General features: G+C 46.3%; 1 protein-coding gene across 1 annotated transcript in view; it reads left to right on the forward strand.

The window, feature by feature from the left end:
* Positions 1-512: 512 nt before the first annotated feature.
* Positions 513-22,277, forward strand: part of Tmem154 (transmembrane protein 154) — a 40,868-nt gene continuing 19,103 nt past the window's right edge. The window contains exons 1-3 of the mRNA XM_036190682.1: positions 513-698; positions 17,644-17,907; positions 17,995-18,033. Of these exons, the coding sequence (XP_036046575.1) occupies positions 635-698; positions 17,644-17,907; positions 17,995-18,033 (367 nt within the window). The 5' untranslated portion in view covers positions 513-634. The remainder of the gene's footprint in view (positions 699-17,643; positions 17,908-17,994; positions 18,034-22,277) is intronic.

Here is a 22,277-nt window from a genome sequence, read left to right on the forward strand (position 1 = left end):
GGTACTGGAGGGCTGAGGCAGGGGAAAGAGCCTGGCTGACTTGAGAGCCATTTTCCAGTTTTCTGCTGTCTGGACAGCCTATGTTGTCCATCCCGACAGCCATTAAGTGCGTGAAGTTGTTTAAATTTAAAATTAAGTTCACTTCACACGAGGCTCAGCCCAGTGCACAGGACAATGTGGCTAATGCCTATTCCCAGACAGCGCTGATCTGAGACAATGCCATCAGCACTGAGTTCAGGTCAGCGCTATCCAAGGCTCTGGACAGCTCCAGAGATCCGCCAGAGAGACGTGCAAACTTGCCGAGTTAGAACGTCTTTGTGGTCCAGGCCCCCTCCTGATGCCGAATGACACCTGACCTGAGCAACGGACTGGGTTTCTCAAGGACAGAAAGGTGGAGGCCCAGGCTCCCAAAGGCTAGGGAGTTGCTAACTGAATCAGTGCTGGGCGAGCAGCTCCTCTGTTGCAACCCTTGCCAGTCTGACAGGCTCCTGCAGAGTTACATCACTTCCTAAAAATCAGGCAAACACCTCTCCTTCAAGTGAGCACCGACCCAAAGGAGCAGGAAACAGGAAATGTGCGCGTCGGAGGGAGACCGGGGCTCCGCAGCATCCTGAGCGCGGGCGAGCCAGCTGACATGACTGCGCTGTGTGTCGCCCTGGTCTTGGTCCTGGGACTCGCGCTCTGTCACTCCGACCAGGGTAAGCGACCTCCAGCTGGGAACAAGAATACCGAAGCCTGTGGGTGCCCGCGGCTACGGGACTCTTTCGGGAAAACCTAATCCTTTCGGTGAAACTTAAAAGCCAAGAAAATGAAAACTGTCTTGGGCAGGGCAGGGCTGGAGGATGGATCTTTCTTTCCTCGCAGCCTCTCGCTTGTTCTGAACCCCTGGCTATCTTGGCCTTTTATGATCCTTGTAATTAATCAGCTTTACTGGGCATATTAAGAAAACCATAAACTTTTTGGCAGTTCATGGAAAAGAATGTTCCAGTCTGCTAAAAGACAGAAGTAATGACTTCACTTTAATAGCCAAGAACTCTGCTGGTTCCAAAAACCTCTTGGAGGAAAAAAAAAAAAAAAGCCAAACAACTAGGGCATGGAACTTTACTCCTGGAAAGGATTTGGAAAAAGCTGTAAATGTGAAATAAGTTATCAGGCATCCATTCGTCCACTCTCTAACATGCAGATAATTCTTTGATCTGGTTTTCTTTGATCTTGGTACCATTGGGGATGTTTTCTTTGTACCCATTGTTACGAATGAACGTTTGCTTTAAAGGCTAATATGATAGCAGGCAGTCAGGTATTGGGAGAGACAGTACTACATCTCAATACTTCAGGCTGAGCAGCCGCTGACCGGCTCTCTTGGCAGTTGCTACAACAAGCCAACACACTCCCTCAATCGCCTCTGAAGGTTCTGTTGACTTGCCCTTTGTAGATACACTTGCAGTCCCTAGTTTCTGCGGATGGGTGTATCATGCCTGCTTCTAGGGAAGGGCTGTATCTAAAGCAGAAGGAAAACGTGCTATGGTCATTTAGATAGGGTGGTGACATCAGACACTGATGTCACAGAGATGGCAGCTTCCTAGGGGTTGGCAGGTACGCCTCTCCCAGCCTCTCAGGCTCTCTTGCAGGGCACTCTGTGTGGTGTGTCCAAGTGTCTGATGCAGCATGTGAGGGGTGGGTGTGTGTTACCTTCAATGTGAGATGGGAAGTCCATACTTGTGTAGTGCACTGTGCTTTGGAGCTGGGAGGAAGCTACAAGCATGAGCATATGCAGGAAAAAAAATCCTCTTTAATTTATCTTTGAATTTCCTAAACTCTGCCAGAGCTTAGCATACACTACAGATTCTGTAATTGTTAATAGATGTTAAAGTCATCCCTGGAGTGGCTATGAGGCTGATCTTTAAGAACCACAGAGCCCTGGAAGCAGGCAGTACAGAGGAAAATCAGAAGTCAGAGGTGAAAGCATGGTTGCAGTGCTGTTCAGAGAGTCTCCATCAGCCACCATGCTGCTTGGGCCCTGCCTGTATCCTCACTGCCTAAAAGATGCAAAGATACTGCTTGCAAATAGCTAGATGATAAAGGCTGCATACTTGGACATTAGTCCAGGGAAAGGCTATTCCACATTAAAGCTTAGTTTTTAAAGTAATCACTGCATATCCTTTTGAGCCAGTGGTGCTTAAGAATATGAATTAGAGCACAGGTTATTTTTTCTGTCTTTAGTTACTATAAAATAAATTGTCTGTGGATGTTTAGTAGAAAAGTCCAAACTCCTGAACAGTGCCAGTCTCTCTAATGCAAGCTTCTTCTGGGGTCTATCCCAAATGAAGCCTTTGTAACAACAAACATATGTAGAATTTACTTTTGCAGGAGGTCGGCCTCATTCCCTGTGTGTCAGCCTGTCTTTTGATGGACAGCTAGGGTCAGAATTGAGAACCATCTCAAGTGCAATTATCTCCTGGGAAACAAACAGGAGGCAAGTAGGAAAATAGCTTTCCTTGGATTTTGACCAAATCTGTGAGTATAGTTGAAAAGAACTCTGGACAGCCCATCTCAGCCAGTGTAGGATCTTCAGGAGGCTGGAATTAAGGTCTGTATATAGGAAAGCCAAGCTTTGTGGTTCCTGCGTATTAGTAACAGAATGGCACTTGTTTGCTTTGGCCAAGACCTGTCCACAGGAAAAGGGACAGTGATAGTTGGGTGTATTGTGGGTCACTGTAAGGGAAGTAGGAGCTGAGATAGGTGTAGAGCGATTAGAGAAGCAGAGTTAAGAGCAGAAGCTAGAAGAGCAGGATGTTAGAGCTGTCAGGTAAGAGGCTTGGGGGTGTGGGAACCGGGAGAGAAAGAATGGCCAGCCGAGAACTGACTCCAGGCATGATTAGGGATATAAAAGTACAACAAAAGAAAAGAGAGGGAAGAGAGGAGAGAGAAGACAAAAAAAGGGAAGAAAAGCAAGTACAGAAGAAAAGACAAATACTGATACTGATGGTGAATGCCTGTGATCCCAGCACCGGGGTGGGGTGGGCCTCAGAAGGACGGAGGTCAGTGTTTAACTGGGCCATATAGAGAGACCCAGTCTCAACAACAATAGCAACAGAAACAACAGCAAACCAGATCCAACCCAGCAGGGGATGGGGCTCAAAAGTGTCTACAGTTCCAGGTTCCAGGAAACGGGGAGGGGAGGGCCTTTCGAGATGAGTTCAGTTCTGTGAAGACGCAGCGTGCCCTGTGCTTGGCCAGCCTGCTACGGGTTGCACCACCCTCACTCAAAGGCTGCCCACGATGTGGAGAAACAGGAACTGTGCAGAGCAATCTGCAGCTTAACCCGCCCACTGAGCTTTTGATTTCAGTGATCACTATTTGAATTTCTAGAAAGTCTAACATCTATGTGTTTTTCTTAGTTTTTACTGAAGGTTGGTTATTGGGCCTCCTGCTCACTTTATGTGTGCTGTTATCTACTGGATGATTTTCTTCTAACATTAGTATAGACTGAATCTTGCTGCTTGCTACATGACTGTTGGCTTCCCAATCATGAGGAAAGTCTCGAGGGCACTGAGGGCAGAGCCTGCCCATGCAGGGAATGGTTCACCTGCTTAACTCCAGATTCTCTCCATCAGCCTCTAACTCCTTGAAAGTACATCCTCCTCTATACTACACACGAGGAATGAAGCCAGGGCTGTGTTGAGCTTAGAGGAAGTTATGACTGGACCTCAGGCTTCACCTCAGCCATGGGACAGGCAGACAGTAGGACTCAGTCTCTGAGGGTTGCATGAGGAGGGTGTCAGCACCTCTGGAAAGATGTGAGCCATCAAAGCAGATCCAACAGTGAGGCCAGTCAATAACCAGGACTAACCATAGGGACAGGGAGGTGGCCGGTGAGAAAGGTAAGGATTGCTAACAGGGTCGGTGTTGTCCCAGCTGACACTGAGCGCCGAATACCGTTATCCACTCCGACATGCCCTTTAGGCCATGGCCTGGTGTTGTAGCTTTAACTTTAGACACAGTTATTGGAGAGGTGTTCCTTAAAAGCATTGCGTAGTCTCTCATATCCCTGGAGCCCAAGTCTTTGAGGCAATCCTCGTAACCGGTAGGCTCTGAGTTTTCATTTCCTCTATAATCTTGTTTGTATTTAGGGTTTTTAGTTGCTGTGTCGTTTTGGTTTGGTTTTTTGAAATAGGTCTGCCTCTAGCTTAGGTTAGCTCAAACTCACAGACTTCCTACCTCCACTTTCTTAGTACTGGGATTACCAGGGACCTCTGCCCCGCCCCCAGACATGCTATCCTTGCTTTCTTGAGATTTCTTTAGACATTTAAAGGCAGCTTCTCTTATTTCATCTGGTATTTCTAGCTGTTGCCCACTGGGAACGTTTTTTTAAATGGATCGGGTTGCTGGAGAGGGAAGTTTTTCTGCGCAGCCTTTCTGGAGGGTGGCTTGGAAACGTCCTTACTCTGCCATTGTGAGGGTTTATTCCAGATCACTCAGGAATGTGCAGCAAAGAGACCAGGCCAACAATGTTGACTGTGCCATTTGTAAAACTAGGGGAGAAAAATAATCTAATGTCCATCCGCAGAAGGGGGAATAGAGCTTTGGGAGTAAGGGTAGAAATTATATCATGCATGGCCATTCCTGTCTTACTGAGCTTTCTGACAGTGTAATTAAAATATCCGAGGAAGGGCTAGGAAATTAGCTTTGTGGCCGAGTTGCCTAGCATGTGTGAAGTCCTAGTTTAAACCCCAGTCCCAACCAACCAACCAACAAACAAAAAGACACAAAACCAAAACAAACAAATGAGCAAAACCAAAGTAAAATATCTGAGGAAATGAATTTCTAAGGAAGAAAGATTTATTTTAGGTCATGGTCTGAGTCCAGGGTCAGTTGGCCCATGTTGGCTTTGGCCTGTGGTGAGAAGATACACCATGGCTAGGAGTCTCTGGTGCAGAAAACTGCTCACTGTGGGCAGCTGGGAAGTGGAGACAGGGAGCAGACTGTGTCCCAGCATCTCCTTCAAGGCCGTGCCTTCAGTGACCTAATTTTCTTCTACTGGGCCCCACCTACTAAAGATTCCCTCACCAGGTAATAGTGCCACAGCCTGGCAACCAAGCCTTTAATACATGAGATGTGGGGAAACAATTCTAGAGCCATACAATATCTGTGGTGCTGTTTCCTTCAGACGAAAAGCGTGACAAAGGGCTGGAGAGATGGCTCAGAAGTTAAGAGCTCTTTTTTGTTTGTTTTGGTTTTGATTTTTTGAGACGGAGTTTGTCTGTGTGGCCCTGGTTGTCCTGCATCAGGCTGGCCTGGAACTCAGAGACCCACATGCCCCTGTCTCCTGACTTGCTGGGATTAAAGGCATGGGCCACTAAGCCCTGCTAGAGCTCTTGCTGTTCTTGTAGAGGACTGGGTCCCAGCACACAAGTCAGGTAGCTCACATTTACCTGTAACTCCAGCTCCAGGGCATCTAATGCCTTCTTCTTGCCTGTGTGGGTACCCAGCCTAACACAATAACACACACACACACACACACACACACACACACACACACACACACGAATAAAAATTTTAAAAAAAGAAAAGAAAAATTTAAAGATGATAATCCAGGGCCTAGCAAAATCCGAGCAATGGGCTATTTGGGTTCCATCCTACCCCCAGCGCTGCTTTGTCCCCTGGCCCTGGGGCTTCAAGTGGCCTTTATACTTGTAAATGTTATACGACTGAAGCCAGCCCTCTTCCTTGGGGTCTTACTATGTTATTTTTTTGTAGATCTCCTTTTCAGTTTGGGATTACAGATCTTTCCTTTCCAGTTGCTCACTTCACACTACTGTTGCTCCCTGCCCCCCTCTGCCCTGCTCCGTGTTCCTGGGCCATCATACCAATGTGTGACTTCCGTCCCACTCTTAGGCTGAGGTACTTCCTGAATACTCACCTCTACCCAGGCATCTCCATCCGTCTGTAAACTTGTCTTCATCCTCAGTTCCCCTTGGGTGCAGCATGGGTGCTGTCAGCTCAGCATGTGGAAACAGGACTCATTCTGTGATCCCCGGTGGCTCGCACCCATCCTGCATCTTATCTGGGATACCCTGCTGACATCTTAAGCAGCCTCGTTAACTCTGGTATCATCTCCATGCCATCTCACATAAATCCAGAGCAATCATGCTGCAACACAAATGCAGACACCTTCCTGTACTCACCCACTCAGTGTTTTTCTCCCGGGCGAGACCCCACATGCTCTGAGGTCATGACGGGACACCATGTGAACGGAGCCTAACCTCTTGTCTCACTTAACCCTGGTCACATCCCACCATTTGCCTCATGAGGCAACCACTCAACGGTGCCAAGTTGTGTGAGAATACTGGGCTTTTCTGTGTGCCCGACCCTCAGCTCTTCCACCTTTCCCTGTGGTCTTTGCTCCATGGACTATTAAGATGCCAGCATTTGCGAGGATATCCTGACTGTAGCCCCATATGCACAGATCTCTTTGCCTTCCATACCCTTATGGTTCTCTGTACATGAGCATAGTCCAGTTTTTATTCATTGGCCTCATAATCCCAGATCTGGATGTTATTGTCCTGACTTAGTCATTGCCCTGGGAGGCAAGGGCCTGGTCTTCTCTCATTTACTCTAGTAGCTCAGATTTAGTTTAGTGCTTGGCACTGGTCCAGCAGACATACAATAAAATGTGGTGCCTGACTGGCCCACTGAATGAACGACATGAAATTTATCTTGTAACCTAAAACTTGCTATAATCAACGTCTGTACTAGTAATACCTGGCTCAATAGTATTTTTAGCTTATCCAGTTTCCTAATTCTATTTCAAAATGTTAATTATCCTCAATCTTAGCCAGATGTAGTACTGCATACCTATAATCTCAACAATTGAAAATTTGAGGCAGGAGGATTGTTGGTTTGAGGCCAAGCTTGGCTCCCCAGAAAGCTCTCATCTCAATAAGATGGTTGAGACTAAAACAACAATCTCAGGGCTGGTGACTTGGATCAGTGGGTGAGCTGCTTGCTGGGCGAGCATGAAGACCTCAGTTTGGATCCCCAACAACCATGTAAAAGCCTGGCATGGAGGCATGTATGTTTGTAACCTCAGCGATGGCAGGTAGACACAGCTGGACCCCAGGGACTTAATGGTGAGCCAGCCTTGCCAAAGTACAAGCTCCAGGTTCAACTGGAGATCCTGTTTCAAAAGATAGGGCAGAGTGACAGAGAAAGACTCCCAACATTGACCTCTGACCTTCACACATATGTGCACTGGTGAGGCACACACATGCTTACAACATACATGCACATACAACATAACAATCTCAACTCTTCTAATGTGTGAGAGTTTCCATTCTGCATCTTCAGCTCAGAACAGTTATTGCCTCCTCCACCTCTGGGTTGGATAGAACAAGCCTTTGTCCCCACCTCCTTGAAATGGAAAGAACTTGGGACCCAGGACATTTGCATTGAACATTTTTAGAAAGGACAGTGGTTACTGGCATTTTAGGGGAAACTTCTGCAAGAACCACACTGGAGTATAAGTTCCAGAGACATTAGCCTTCAATCTAGTAAAAGCTGTTTTGCAAACTTGAAATAAAGTGTAGGGAACATGAAATGGATGGGAAGCTCTGCTGGGTTGGTGAGCACAACACAGACATCATGCCTGGAAAATGAAAGGAGGCAGAGGAAGAGAAGGGCCTCGGTGCTGGGTTGTCTCTTGTCTCACTGCTTTTTGAGACAGGATCTCTTGTACCCCACGCTGTCCTCCAACTCACGATGCAGCCAAGGATGACTTTGAACTCCTGATCCTCCAGCACCCACCTTCTGAGTGCTGGATTTACAGCATGCTTCAGCCCTGGGTCTGTCTTGGTTTTAGACTTTCTCTGTTTTAGGGGAATTAGCCCTCATCTTATTCCTGCTCCCTTCCCCCACTGTGATTTTCAGAAACCAGATCCCAGTGGTTGTCAAGGTTTGCCATCAAGTCGTTTTTGTGCCAGAACACCAGCGACTGATTTACTTAAAAATTCATTCACTCTCTCCAAAAAAATCATGCATGTTCATTTACGATTAATATCGCCAGATTTAGAAAATAAAAATCTGAGAGAACCAATTAAATGACTCTCAGACAGCGTAGCCCAGAGCTCATTACATAGACTAGATTGGCGTCAAATATGTGATTTCCCCACCTCAGCTTCCTGAGCGCTAGGATCGCAGACACATGCCACCATGCACATCTGCACATTACCCATGTGGAAAACTCAAACAAGAGTCAGCCTTAAGTTCCAGGAAAGTCTGGTAAAATATAAGCAAGCTTTCTCGAAAGAAATAAATAACAAAATACTGGAAATGAAAAAGGCATCGGAATACTGTGGGTCTCCAGAGTGCTTGGTCAGCTCTCCACACCTGACAGCAGCTTCCACACTTCTACCTCGCCTCTCCTCAACTGACTGTGTATTCTGATCACAGCCTCTTCAAGGACATGTGTCAGGGCAAACACATAGTGAGTGACTACTGTCATTTCATAAAAGTTATTGAATCCACGGAACTCTGGAGTATCCAGTGAAAACAGCAATGCCTCTGTACCAGAGGGGAGGGATCGCATGCCTTCACATGGGGGTGTTCTAATGAAGCACCCTGTCTCTCTCACCCCCGGGGCACAAAAGCCAAGGACATAACCTTTCATCACAGGGGACTTACCATGTTGTATTAAGCGTTTGTTGCCCATATTTTGTTTTCTCAGTCCTGGTAGCTTTTGAAAGAAACCCCCCTCAGGCTCTGTTCCTCTGTGATTAGGGACCCACCACGTGCTTCCAGGAGGAAAGTTATTAGGGTGAGGAAGGTATCCAGCTTGGTAGCCAGAAAACAGGGGTGACTAACAATGCCACCCCAGCCCCACCTGCCCTCCCCCTTTTGCAATGCTGGCCATGGAACCCAATGCTTCAAGCACTCTACCACCAAGTAGCAGTCCCGGACCTATGGACCTATTGAACATTTCCTTCAGTCATTCAGTCTGTACACATCTATTTATACCAGACTCCCAGGTGCCAGCAAAGTACCAAACAACCAAAGAGCAGACCATATAGAGACATGCATGGTGTAAATCATTTCAGATAATTATATATATATATATTTTAAGATACGGTTTCTCTGTGTAGTGCTGCCTGTCCTAAAACTTACTCTCTAGACCAGCCTGGCCTAGAACTCAAAGATCTTCCTGCCTCTGCCTTCCAAGTGCTGGGATTAAGGGTGTGTGCCACCACTGCTTGGCATGGATAATAATAACTTGGTGCTGCTTTGTGGGCAGTGAACTGGGAAAGGGCAGGGCACTTTGGGCACCATCTGAGGTCCCCGAGCAAAGCTGTCCCACTGGTACCATCCCTCTACTTGGCATTAGCATCTCTATGTATCACACACAGTCAATCCTCCATAACCAGACTGGTACCAGTTAGGTCTGGTATGGCCATTTGTTCCTGGCCACCCTACAATCAGGATGTACAAACACTGAATAATTAATTCTTTAAAAGTGATCACTAGGGAAAAAAATCAACTGCTTAACAGTGTATACACCTATTCGATTCGTTCCTAAGGCTCCTTTCTGCATATGATCCCAATACACTTATAAGTGTGTCACCAAGAGTCATGGCAAATTAAAATAGTCCATTCATTTATGATTTAGCTCAGTAGGTCCCAGCCCAGCAAGCATATTTACTGTTGGGACCAGGCAGGGCTATAGGTTGGCAGTGGAGTATGTGTGTCGCAGTTGCCTAGGATTGATTCCAAGACACACACCTTGCTACCTAGGCTACATCTCTAGATAGCATCGAATAGCTGGTGAAGCTGAGGGACAGTAGCTGTTGGGGACAGCTGGTCATTATTAACCACAAAATTAGTTAGGCAACAACCTGCAGACCAACTAACTGTCTTGGGATCTAACTCAAGCCCACTACATCAGAACACAAAGAGAGGTACCAGAAAGTCTATGCTTTATGAACTTTCCCATATAGTTCCAGCAACTATAGACTTAAACCACTGCTATGCTTAATACCATCAGTAGACCTCTTTGGGAGAGGCGGGTCCTAAAGCCAAGCACACATCTCTCCAACTTACTCAGAAAGGGGAGTGCTCTGTGTTTGTGTTCCTCTCCTAACATACCCTGGTTAGCACCTACCAGGGGCTCAGCCTTCAGTAATGACCTTCAGCCATTGGGTTCTGCTGATAGATTAGGTACTAGGCTTCCAGGGCCCTGCCTTTTGATTCTTGTCAAGTTTACAGAATGAAGATTAGAACAAGGGTGAGCTGAGGTAGCCTAAGGGAGGCTAGAGGTGAAAGACTTTAGAGGTTGGTCTCAACTTTGGCTGCAGCCTGTGGTCTGCTGGTGAGCATCCAAGCCTTTACCCCAGCCTCAGATGCAGACACCAGGAATTGGGGTGAGATCTGAGCATCAGGCTTTTAAGTGCTCCGGCAGGGGGAATGTGCAGCTGAGACAGAACTACCAGAGGTGCCCTTGGATTTTAAACTTTGTTGTTCAAGATAGAATCTCCTGGAGCCAAGGATGACCTTGAACTTGTGATCTCCTGCCTCCACCTCCAAAAAGCTGGGCTTGTAGGCACGTTTAGTTTCTCCAGAGCTGAAGTTTCAGCCAGGGCTTCACGCCTGCTTAGCAAGGACTCCACCAACTGAACTACATCCCTACCCGCCCCCCTCAATTTTCTCTTCTGTTTTCTTTCTTACTTCTAACACAAATTGGGCTCTTTGCAGATGTCAGGGGTGACACATGGGTGAAAGTCTTGGGTTTAGTTTCTTGAGCGTCCTCAGATTCACAGAAATGGTCAGTTACTCCAGAGCAGGAGAGAGAGAGCACAGGGCACCTGGTGTGCATTGTTCCATTTCATTGTCTGCGTTGTAAGTACCTAAATCATTTGGGCACACACTCTTGCAGAATCACTAAAGGCAAGAACAGGGCATCTGGCTGATAGCATCTCATGCTATCCTGAGTTAGGAAACATTCCTTTTATCAGTGCTTTATTTCACAGGACATCAGCAGTGTGGTGGTATTCTGTCGGTTGGTACAAAATACATCCCCATTTCAAAACCCAGAAGGGTTGGGGTGTAATTCGGTGGTAGAGCATATGCTTACATGTACAAGATCCCCAGCATGACAGAACCAAGTATTCTTCATTCCCAGCTCTCAGCACCAGCTAAACAGCACAGCAGCAACCGCAAAACCTACATCTTGATTACACATTTGTTCCACTTTCAAAAATGAGAAGTTAATGGGCTTGCTTCACCAAGAAGCCAAGTCATTTCCACTTAGTGGCCATCCCCAAAATGGTGATGAAGGCATCCATGTGGCTCAGCTGCTGGAACTTCCGGATCTCATCTCGTTTCTTCCCCCACTCATGAAGATTTTCCCCAGGACCCTCACCAGATGTCTGCACTGAGTCCCAGATGTGTTGGCATGAAGACCGTCTACAGACATTTCTAAGGGAGCCTGCAGGGCTACCTGGCATTTCGGGCCTTAACGGTCAGATGATGAAATGTAGGTTCGCTTCATCTTCAAGTGACTGACAGCTCCTGCCACCCAGGAAGTTTGTGATGGGGTCACTTGAGATAACCATGACTAAGCCACCTAGATTACTCTCAAAGCTCCTCTTAGACCTGCAGACAGGTAACAGGCACGGTGACCTCCACAGGGCCTACTGCGCTTCACACATTACTTCAGGATTTCCTCTGCCTTGTGCTTGCTCACACCTCTCCTTCCCACACCCACGCTGTACTCACCCCACCCCCAGCTTTGCCAATTTTATCCCCATCCCTATCACTCAGGTCCTGAACAATATCCAAATTTAGACTATAAAGGAGGAAGTTACAGCAGGCAGCTAGCAGTCCTGGGGGGCACAGCTAAAAAGCAACCAGGGATGGGTAGGAGACAAAGGTAATATCAGATAGGCCACCCTGGTGTGTGTATACTGCGGGGGCCAGAAACCACTTAGCTTTTCATACTTCACTTTTACCACTTCACCTGCCTTCAGTGATGCTATGAGAAGGGCAGGAAGGACTTTGGAGGTACTTTTAGGGAGCAGGTTCTAAAATGGAAAAGACTCTTACCAGGACTCCTGGTTATGAGCATGGAGTAGGGAAGTCCTGGGTGTGCAGGGTGTCTGAGGTCAAAAGCAGAAAAGCTGTAAGCCCTGGGGAGTTTAGCGGTGTCCACAGCTAGACTCACTTCCTGAGGATCCTCCGTCCTCCTCCACGGTGCTAGACCCTACTGCTAGGGAAAATGTCACTGATACTCACAAAGCACAGGCAAGAGTTCCTTAGAAAACACAAGCGTTCGTGGGGTGTATGAGGCTAAGGAATGGTTTAAGGGCTCCTGCATGTCCATTGGGTTAAAAGCAGCTTTAACTCAGTGGCTGTGGGAGAAAAACAAAAGAACACCCCTGTAACACTTTGGGGTTGAAGACATGAACCACCCTGTCCGGCTGCACCCATTTTCAAAAAGAAAAACAAACAAACAAAACAAAACAACTCCCTTGTGCATCTTGAGAATGTAGCCCAAGTGACAGGATTGCTCCCCAGGGAAAGACATTCTCACCCATTCATATGCAAAGTGTGGACAGTAAAGTTTTAAAGTTCAGGTTAGATGACATTGTGGGTGGGTGGGCTATGTGTCTGTGGGAGTGGGGTTTATCAGAGGACTTTGCATACAAAAAGCCTCCCTTCAGTGCTGTGGGATGTCTTTCTGTATGCTGTGAATATGTGTGGCTCCCACTGGATAATAAATAAAGCTGTTTTGGCCTATGGCAAGAAAGCTAACAGCCAGGCAAGAAATCCAAGCAGAGACACGGAGAGAAAAAGGGCAGAATCGGGGAGACGCCAGCCCACTGCCCAAGGAGCAACAAGATGCCAGCAGACCAGTAATGCCACGACCACGTGGCAACATATGGATTAATAGGAATGGGTTGAATTAAGTTGAAAGAGCTAACTAATATAAGCTGAAGCCATAGGCCATACAGTTTGTAATTAATATAAGCCTCTTAGTGATTATTTTATAAGTGGCTGTAGGACTACCAATAGGAGATATTTGTCCTGACCACGAGGGCCAGGCAGGACCAGAGAAACTTCCTGCTACACTTCAGCTCATCTACTGTTATTTATTCGGGGGGGGGGGCATTCATGAGGTTAGGCCTGGCTAGGGTAGGGGGAGAGATATGGGAGGGAGTCTCTGAAAATGAAGGCCTGCAGAACAGAGAAACAAAAAGCAGAGAGAGAGAGGGAGAGAGAGAGAGAGAGAGAGAGAGAGAGAGAGAGAGACAGACAGACAGACAGACAGACACAGACAGACAGACAGAGAGACAGACAGACAGAGAGACAGAGAGGCAGGCTGAGACTGTAGTACTCTGGGGTGTAGCTTAGTGGTACAGCACTTGCTTAGCATGCAAGTGTCCCTGAGTTCCACAAAATTAATTTAAAGAGCAGAGAAAGAGAGAGAGGCAGAAAGAACTCTCAGCTCTCATTTACTTAACTAGACACTGGAGAGTTTGATGGAAAACATGTTTGAGCCTGTCACGGTTGCTGGAGGGAGAGCCTGCCGCCTGCCCCTTTACACTCCACAGTGCCACCGAGGGCCACCAGGACTACACAGCCCCGGGCCACCTGGGCCGCTTCTCACCCTTTTTCTCCTTTCCACTGCCCTGTTGTCAGAAGCCTCTCGCTATTCTTCCTGGCCTGTATCCTTCCCTATTTTCTCTGGGGCCACAGGTCAAGTGGGGTGAGGACGCTAAGTGTTCCACTGGGAAGTTGGTTCATCGACTCCCTTTGGAGAGAAGCTGCATCGATGCTCTGCATTCAGGCAGAACTACCTGTGCTGCATCAGGGTGAGGAGTTGGGAAGAAGCTGCAGCAATGGCGCACATTCAGGCAGAGCTACCTGCTACCTGTGGTGCATCAAGGTGAGGCACCACAGCAAGAACCCAGCAATGCTGAGCTACCTCAGACATTTCTTTCTTTCTTTCTTTCTTTCTTTCTTTCTTTCTTTCTTTCTTTCTTTCTTTCTTTCTTTCTTTCTTTCTTTTTTTAATTATTTATCATGTATACAGTGTCCTGTCTGCACATATCTCTGCAGGCCAGAAGAGGGCACCAGATTGCCTTACAGATGGTCGCGAGCCACCATGTGGTTGCTGGGAATTGAACTCAGGACCTCTGGAAGAACAGCCAGTGCTCTTAACCTCTGAGCCATCTCTCCAGCCCTTTCAGACATTTCTTAATCTGCCCTTGTGCCAGAAAGCTACCCCTGTTCTAGGCTGAGGGACAAGGACCTGGGGCCCACTCTGACTCTCTGCCTGCTAGCCAAAGTCCATGATTATCAGCATCATATTCCCTCCGAATAGAAGGAAAATGTGTTACTAGGTTAAAATCTCAGGTTCTACCATGAGTCTGTGGGGATACAGATCTGCCCTTCTTCATGTATGTGAGCTCTGTGATCTTGAGCAAGCTGTGTGAGCTCTGTCCCTGTATCTGTCTGCAGACACAGAGGGGGTAAAGTAGAATGATGCAGGTAAAAGGCATGACTGTGTGTGTGTGTGTGTGTGTGTGTGTGTGTGTGTGTGTGTGTGTGTGTGTGGAGTTTCAAGACAGGGTTTCTCTGTGTAGCCCTGGCGGCTCTGGAACTTGCTTTGTAGACCAGGCTGGCCTTGAACTCACAGAGATCCACCTGGCTCTGCCTCTGAGGGACTCAGAGGTATGTGCTACCACCACCACTGGGCAAGGCTTGGCTCTTAATAAATTCTCAAGCAGGAGTGTAGTGGCACATACCTGCAATCCCAAAACTCTGGAAGCTGAGGCAAGGGGATCCTGGTTGGAGGCAAGTGTGGGCTATGTAGCAAGACCTTCTAGAAAGAAAGAGAGAAAGGAAGGAAGGAAGGAAGGAAGGAAGGAAGGAAGGAAGGAAGGAAGGAAGGAAGGAAGACAGACTAGCCTGAAGTAGGTGATGGCACCTATAGCTGCAGTAGGGTAGGCAAAAGACAGGAAAGCAGGCTGAAACATAGCTCAGGGGTAGAGGACACACTCTGCATGTGCATGCTGCTTAGTGTGGTGCCCCCAATAAAAGAGGGGCTGGGGAAAGAATATGAATACCTCTGGTTTCCTTCTTTTCATACAGGGGTACTAACCTCATCCTGGGGGCCCCATCTCCTAATACTCTCACATTGGAGGCTAGGGATCAATATAGGAAGTGGAGGGGGATCCTCAAGTAGTTCATAGGTGTAGGTAAACAGTTATTTTGATTGTTGCAGTGTGAATCAGAGGAATTCACAGTTACGCAATTACAATGAGAGGTAAACTATCGAGTGGCCCTGTGCTGTCCGGCTTGGTCATCCTGTGGAGGCACAGCCTAGCCAGAGTGCAGCTTAAGCCACTGACCTCTCCCTGGGCTTCACACCTTTTTCCTCAGAAAAACTTTTCACCTACTGATGTGTTTTCTGCATGTAATATGTTTCCTCTGTTGGACCAAGGTGAGTATGAGGCCGTTCCACACCATGACAGGACAAAGTTCCTCTGTGGTGGAATATCAATTTTAAGATGTGTTACGTTCGTTTATGCTGTGGAATATTTGTTGAATGATGCAAAGATGTGTTGCGTTCTTTTATGTTGCATTTGTGTAACTCTGTGAAGCTGTGTTACTGTGCCTATCTAAGACACCTGATGGTCTAATAAAGAACTGAACAACTGATAGTGAGGCGGAAGAGGGATAGGTGGGACTGGCAGGCAGGGAAAATAATAGGAGAAAAGAAGAAGATAAAGAGGGAGGATCGAGGAAAGGAGGAGAGGAGGACACCAGCGTCGAGCCATCCAGCCACACATCCAGACATGGAATAAGAAGGAAAGAAAAGATATGCAGAAATAGAGAAAGGTAAAATCCCAGAGGCAAAAGGTATATTGTATAAGTTTAAAAAAAAAAAGCTTGCTAGAAATAAGCCAAGCTAAGACTGAGCATTTGTAAGTAAGAATAAGTCTCTGTGTATTTATTTAGGAGCTGGGTGGCAGGCCCCTGTAGAGCAAAGAGTTAAAACAACAACAACAACAAAACCCACTACATTCCTCCACCCACATCATCTCCACTGGAGCTAGGTGAGGTCCTTTCCCATTCTGTGTCAGGCTTTTAAATTGCACTCAAGGTCAGACAGAGTCATCTCTATTATACTCTGAACTAGGGAAAGTGCCACTGTAGTGGTTTTTCTTGTTGCTATGACAAAAGCGACTTCAGAAGACAACAGTTTATTTTGGGTCACAGGTCAAGGATTCAGTCCATCATGGCAGGGAAGGTATTGTGACCCAAGAGGGAAGAAGCTGGTGATATTGGGTCCACAGTCAGAACAGAGAGGAGTTAAATGCTGATGATCTGCTTACATTCACCTTTCTACTCATCTGGAGCCCCAGACCATAGAATGGTGCCATCCACAGTGTGTGTGTGTGTGTGTGTGTGTGTGTGTGTGTGTGTGTGTGTGTGTGTTCCCACCTCAATGAACCTCATCTAGAAACTCACAGACATGTCCAGGGGTTGCCTCCCTCTCGATTCCAGGTTCTCTCAAGTTGACAGTCGATGTTAACCATGACACCTGCCAATGCGTTTTCCTAAACCGTTATAAACAGTGGGTTTTCTTATTCTCCTAATGATTGTCTTGAGAATCTTATTTGACAAATGAGATAGACACCATGTTTTTATTTAAAATCCACGAGGATATGTCAGACACTCTCAAGGGCAGATTGTGTGCTGTGCAAAATGTAAAACGCAACACCAAAACCCAAGTCATCCCAATATCAAAGAATTCCTTTCCATGAATAAGTGCCCTTTATTAAAAATTAAGGCAGAATTTGTTCCAATCTATCTATCTATCTATTATCTATCTATCTATCTATCATCTAATCTCTCCATCCATCTACCTTTTTATCTATCTATCCATCCATATCCATCCATCTATCCATCTATATTTTGTCTATCTATCCATCTATCATTTTGTGGTGCTAGAAAGTGAACCTAGGCTTTATGTTTGGAAGGCAGGTACTCTTCTTACACCAACTTATACCTCCCAGCCCATTTATTTACATCTAAATGTGTTTTTTTTATGGCATGCATTTCACATCCTGTAAGTGCACATTTAGATTTATTCAGAAACAATATGACAATATCCTGATACCCTATGGTTTGGGAAATGGCTCATGACATGACAGAGCCTCGAGTGCCCTGTCAGTGTGTTGAAGTGTCTGGTTGAGGCTGGATTGTCTGTGTTTGTGAGAGGCTTAACTCTGGCTTTGGCTCATGTTCAACACATTCCCATCTTGAGCTTCATTTTGGTCAGATCAACAGTCCATGTCACCAAACTGAAAAGCCAAGTACAGTGGATCAGTTTCACCACCGAATGCATCTAGGCTGCATTTAAAACTTACCGAGACAGGCGGTGGTGGTACACACCTTAATCCCAGCACTCGGGAGGCAGAGGCAGGTGGAGCTTTGTGAGTCTACAGAGCGAGATCCAGGACAGGCACGAAGCTACACAAAGAAACCCTGTCTTGAAAAAGCAAAGCAAAACCAAACAAAAAACTTATCGAAACCATGACATGTCAGCTTTATCTCCATGGCAGTCTCGATTTTGTTCATGTTCAGGCAATGATGAGGAGTTGGAACACTCAGGATACATCACCACAGAAGAAGGAATACTAGACGAGGAGACAACAACAAGCGTTTTGGCTGCAGGGACCACAGAAGTGTTGGCCGCAGACACAAATTCTACCTCCACTGGTGAGACTGTCGACCCCTCACACCAGCTGCAGTTTGTGTTAATGGTGGTGGTCCCACTGGCTGTGCTGGTCTTCCTTCTATCAGTGATTCTCATCGCCATCTACCTTAAAAGCAAGAGACCTAAACGAGGTAGGTAAGGGGTGTGTCCCGTTTGCAGACAATTGTTTTACACCTTAATGAGCCACCAGAAACAAAATGCTCTTTTCTTTCGTGCAGAGCCTTCTAGCCAAGGATCTCAAAGTGTCTTGCAGACATGTGAGTATCTGCTTGGTATTGGGGGTAATAGTAACTGATGAGTGATATATCTCACTGACATGTTCAAGAAGTTAATAATTCGATATTCTGTATGTTGTTGTTGTTTTTTAATTTTCAGTCTACATTGAAATTATAATATACTGCTGTTATCAGAGCATGTTTGAGACCAGGGTCCCGGAGAATCTTGGCTACTAAAATAATTTGACATTTCACTTTGTGGGAGGAAAGGGTCAGGCAGGTGACGTGTGAGTCAGATTGGAGTTCAGGTCAAAGGGTTGAAGGGGTCATCACTCTCCCGTGAAAAGGGGTCCTTTGCCCACATTTACTGCATGGATATTGCTTTCCCCAGCCCACGTTCCAGTTTGACCTTGAAAAGGGCAGAGAGAAACATTCTTCTTGTTCCCACTGAGGCTGCGTCTATATGGAAATTGTTAACCGACTAAAGATGGGCGAATGAAACCAAGCTAGGGAGCTCCCAGTCACAGGTGTGCTCTTCAAGTATAGGAGAGAATGAGGAACGCTAGAATTTGGGGGCTCTCTGGGTTCCAAGCAGACTTGTGAGAGTAAGCTGTGACTGACTCCAATGTCTGTTTGTTTGTTTGTTTATTTGAAATTGTGTGTGTGTGTGTGTGTGTGTGTGTGTGTGTGTGCAAACCTGCATACACATTGGTGCACATGTGTAAGTCAGAGGACAGCTTGCAGGAATTGGTTCTCTACTCCCACCGAGTCGGTCTTAGGGATCAAACTCGGGTGGTCAGGCTTGGCAGCAGGCATCTTTACCTGGGAGCCAGCTCACTGACGCAGGCTTCAGTTTTAAATGGAAGCTCTTAAGTCATTTCAAGCTTCATTTAAAGGCTAGGAACTTCTCAAGTACGATGCCTAGGCAGGTTCCCATAGAAAATGCCCTGTGTCCTCAGGCCTGCTCACAGGTCACCTCCATGTCAGTGCTCTCTGTCCCACACCAGGACAGCCGTGAAGCTCCGGGCAGGTGCTGTAATGACTAATGCACAGCCAACAGATGAGGTAGATGGAGCTGGGGAGGAAGTACTACCCTCTTCTCTCACAGAAGGAACTGGTAAGATAGACAAAGGAGGAAGAGAAAACCCATTCTCCACCACTTGATATTGTAGAGTCGCCTAGCAACAGTAGTCTCAGGGGAGCTCCTCTGTAATCTACAGTTACCGCAAGACCCAGTGGGGCTGCCCGGACCCCGCCATCCCCCCCCCTGCTGCCGCCCTTGTTGCCCAGGCTGGACTCCACTCCTTCACTCGAGCAGTCCTCCTGCATCGTCCCTAAAGCAGCTGTGGGCTACAGGCATGTGACACTGAACCTGGCTCCCTCCTTGCCTCCTTTCTTAGCCTGGAGGAAGCAGGAGTCCCCTGGGGAACCTCAGTACCCAGAGGAATCCAGAGCTGGGCTCAGGCTTCAGAGCTCTTTGAACTCTTGGGTTCAAGTCTTTCAGTCCCAAAGGCATTTGCATGTGAGGAGCAGCCCCGCCCTCAGTCTGGGCCCCAGCATCCTCTAAGCATCCCACACTCAGCCGCTGTCCAAGCACCTGCTGCTCCAGAGCCTGACCTGACTTCTGGGATGCCAGAGGCCTGGTGAAGACAGTCACTCCTTTCATCTGGACTTTCCTCTGGTCCGTTTGGCAAACTGCCACCCCTTCCTTCGCTGACCAGTTCTTGGGTTTTATGAGGTTTGAGCAATCCCTCCTGGGGCAGACTTGGTGCCTGCCCACCTCATGCTGGCTCAGTGCTCCATCCACACTTACCATTCCCAGGCTTCACGCGGTCTCATCGGAATGCCTGCTGTTTGTTTTCTGTTCTGTTTTGGTTTGGTCTGTCACATTATGCCCTCTTTGAAGTCCAGAAAAATCAAGAACTTGTCTTAACCCTCTTGCTTGACAGACACTGTGGCATGGAGGAGAGAGAGGCAGTAGGAATTCACTGCTTGGCTGCTTAGCTCTATGAGTCCTCTGACTCAGCTTCCTCACCTGTAAAGTTAGTTAGTTCAACACCCACCTTGTAGAGCTGTGAGAACTGAGTGATGTCATTTAAAAATGCCTAGATTATTAAAGGCTAGCTATCTACTTAGTAAAGACATTGTGTGTGTGTGTGTGTGTGTGTGTGTGTGTGTGTGTGTCTGTCTGTCTGTCTGTCTGTGTGAGTTTATGTGCATCGGGTTTATACAGGTGCCTCAGAGGCCAAAAGAAGCCATTAAATCCCCTGGAATGGAAGTTACAGACTGTTGTGAGCCAACCTGTAGATGCTGAACCCTGATCTTCTGCAAGAGCAATAAATGCTCTTAACCACTGAGCCATCCATCCTTCTACCCCTTCATTTATTATTATTATTATATGTTTACCTAATGTAATCTTCAGTCTGTAGTATGTCTTCTGCTTGATACATGCTGTTGAATGAATGAATGAATAAATGGATGTCAAGACCCTTTTTAAAGAAAACTTTACACTCTTAGATAGAGAAACAAAATTCCAAAACTGCATGGTGAGGCAAGCCTGTCATCCCAGCATTCGGGAACTGAGGCAGGAGGATGTTGAGTTCCAGGATTGTCTGGACTACAAAGCAAGACTCTGTCTCAAGAACAACAGAGCCCAGATTTGCACATTAACCCTATTACAGATTGGCATATTAGCTTAAATACGCCTCATTTTAAGAAAATACAACACAGAAAACTTAGACTACTGAAACAGTAGATTTCAGAAGTTATTTCCATGTGCTTATGAATATGTGTGTGTGTGTGTGTGTGTGTGTGTGTGTGTGTGTGTGTGTGTTTTCATATATATGCCACTACATGTGTGTGCAGGAGGGTGTGCACATGTGTGTGGAGGTCAGAGGCCAAGCTGTAGTGTATGCTTCAGAAACACTGTCTCCTTCCTTTGAGACAGTGTCCTGCATTTGCTAAGAGATTAGTCTGCCTGGCCAACAGGCTCCTGGGATCTGCTTGACTCCACCTCTTCAGGGCTGGGATTGCAAGCATAGACCCCCATGCCCAGAATTTTGCTGAAGGTTCTGGGATTAAACTCAAATTCTCATGTTTGTGAGGCAGGTACCTTACTGAGCGTCTCCTCTGCCCCAGAAAAGTTTTTGATAGAGATCTTCATTTGATTTTTTTTCTATACTAACCACTACTTTTATGTAAATACAAATTCCCTTTTCTCAAAGTAAATGCTGAAAGGTTAAATGCCTCTTATGAAGTCTACTCATTTGCATTTATCATAATTTAAGTTCAAAGAATATTTTAAAAAACCAAGTTTCATTTAATTACTTGGGTCTCCAGGAAAAATAAAACTGTCACACTAAGTTCAACAAGCAGACTTGCTTTGTGGGACAGGTGGACACCTGTGTACAGGAAAACCCCCAGGAAGTAGAAATATACATCCTGTTTCCGTTCTGTATGGTGGAGCCTAGACCCTTCCTCCACATCCAGGAAATGGGTCTTTACATTTTACAGCTGGAGAGGACTTAACCAACACTTTTAAAATAGCCCTTTGTTTGACCTGAAATTATTCTATCGGTGTGTCTGGGAGGGAACTCGGGGCCTCGATTGCTCTAGGTGTACACTGCACCACTGAGGTACATCGCAGCCTCTAGATCACCTTTTTCCTTTCCTTTTCTTTCTTTTTTTTTAAAGATTTATTTATTTATTATGTATACAGAAGAGGGCACCAGATCTCATTACAGATGGTTGTGAGCCACCATGTAGTTGCTGGGAATTGAACTCAGGACCTCTGGAAGAGGAGTCGGTGCTCTTAACTTCTGAGCCAGCTCTCCAGTCCACCTTTTTCCTTTTCCTATCCAGGAAAGGGAGACACTGTATAGTGGGACAGTCTGCTGTCCTCTATCCTAGACCTCCAACATTATGTCTGCAGTTGTTATTTAATACCTATAAAGGGTCATGAATGCCTACGAACCAGAAACATAGGCAAGCACATTTGCATCCTTTTCACACCATCAGAATTTACTGAATAACAATAAATTCACAAGGTGGTAGTTTGTTTGGCAACAATTTTCCAGTTAATCTTGCTTTTCTTGATAGCCAATCAAAGCAGGCACAAGTTTTATATTTTAACCCTTATTATAATATTAATTTTTAGCCACCTATTATATATAATACAGTAAATCAATAAATCTATCTATCTATCTATCTATCTATCTATCTATCTACCTATCATTTATCTATCTACCCATCTATCCATCCATCCATTCAAGTTCCTGAATGGCTAC

This window comes from Onychomys torridus, chromosome 6 (assembly GCF_903995425.1).
Source record: "Onychomys torridus chromosome 6, mOncTor1.1, whole genome shotgun sequence".
NCBI lineage: Eukaryota > Metazoa > Chordata > Mammalia > Rodentia > Cricetidae > Onychomys > Onychomys torridus.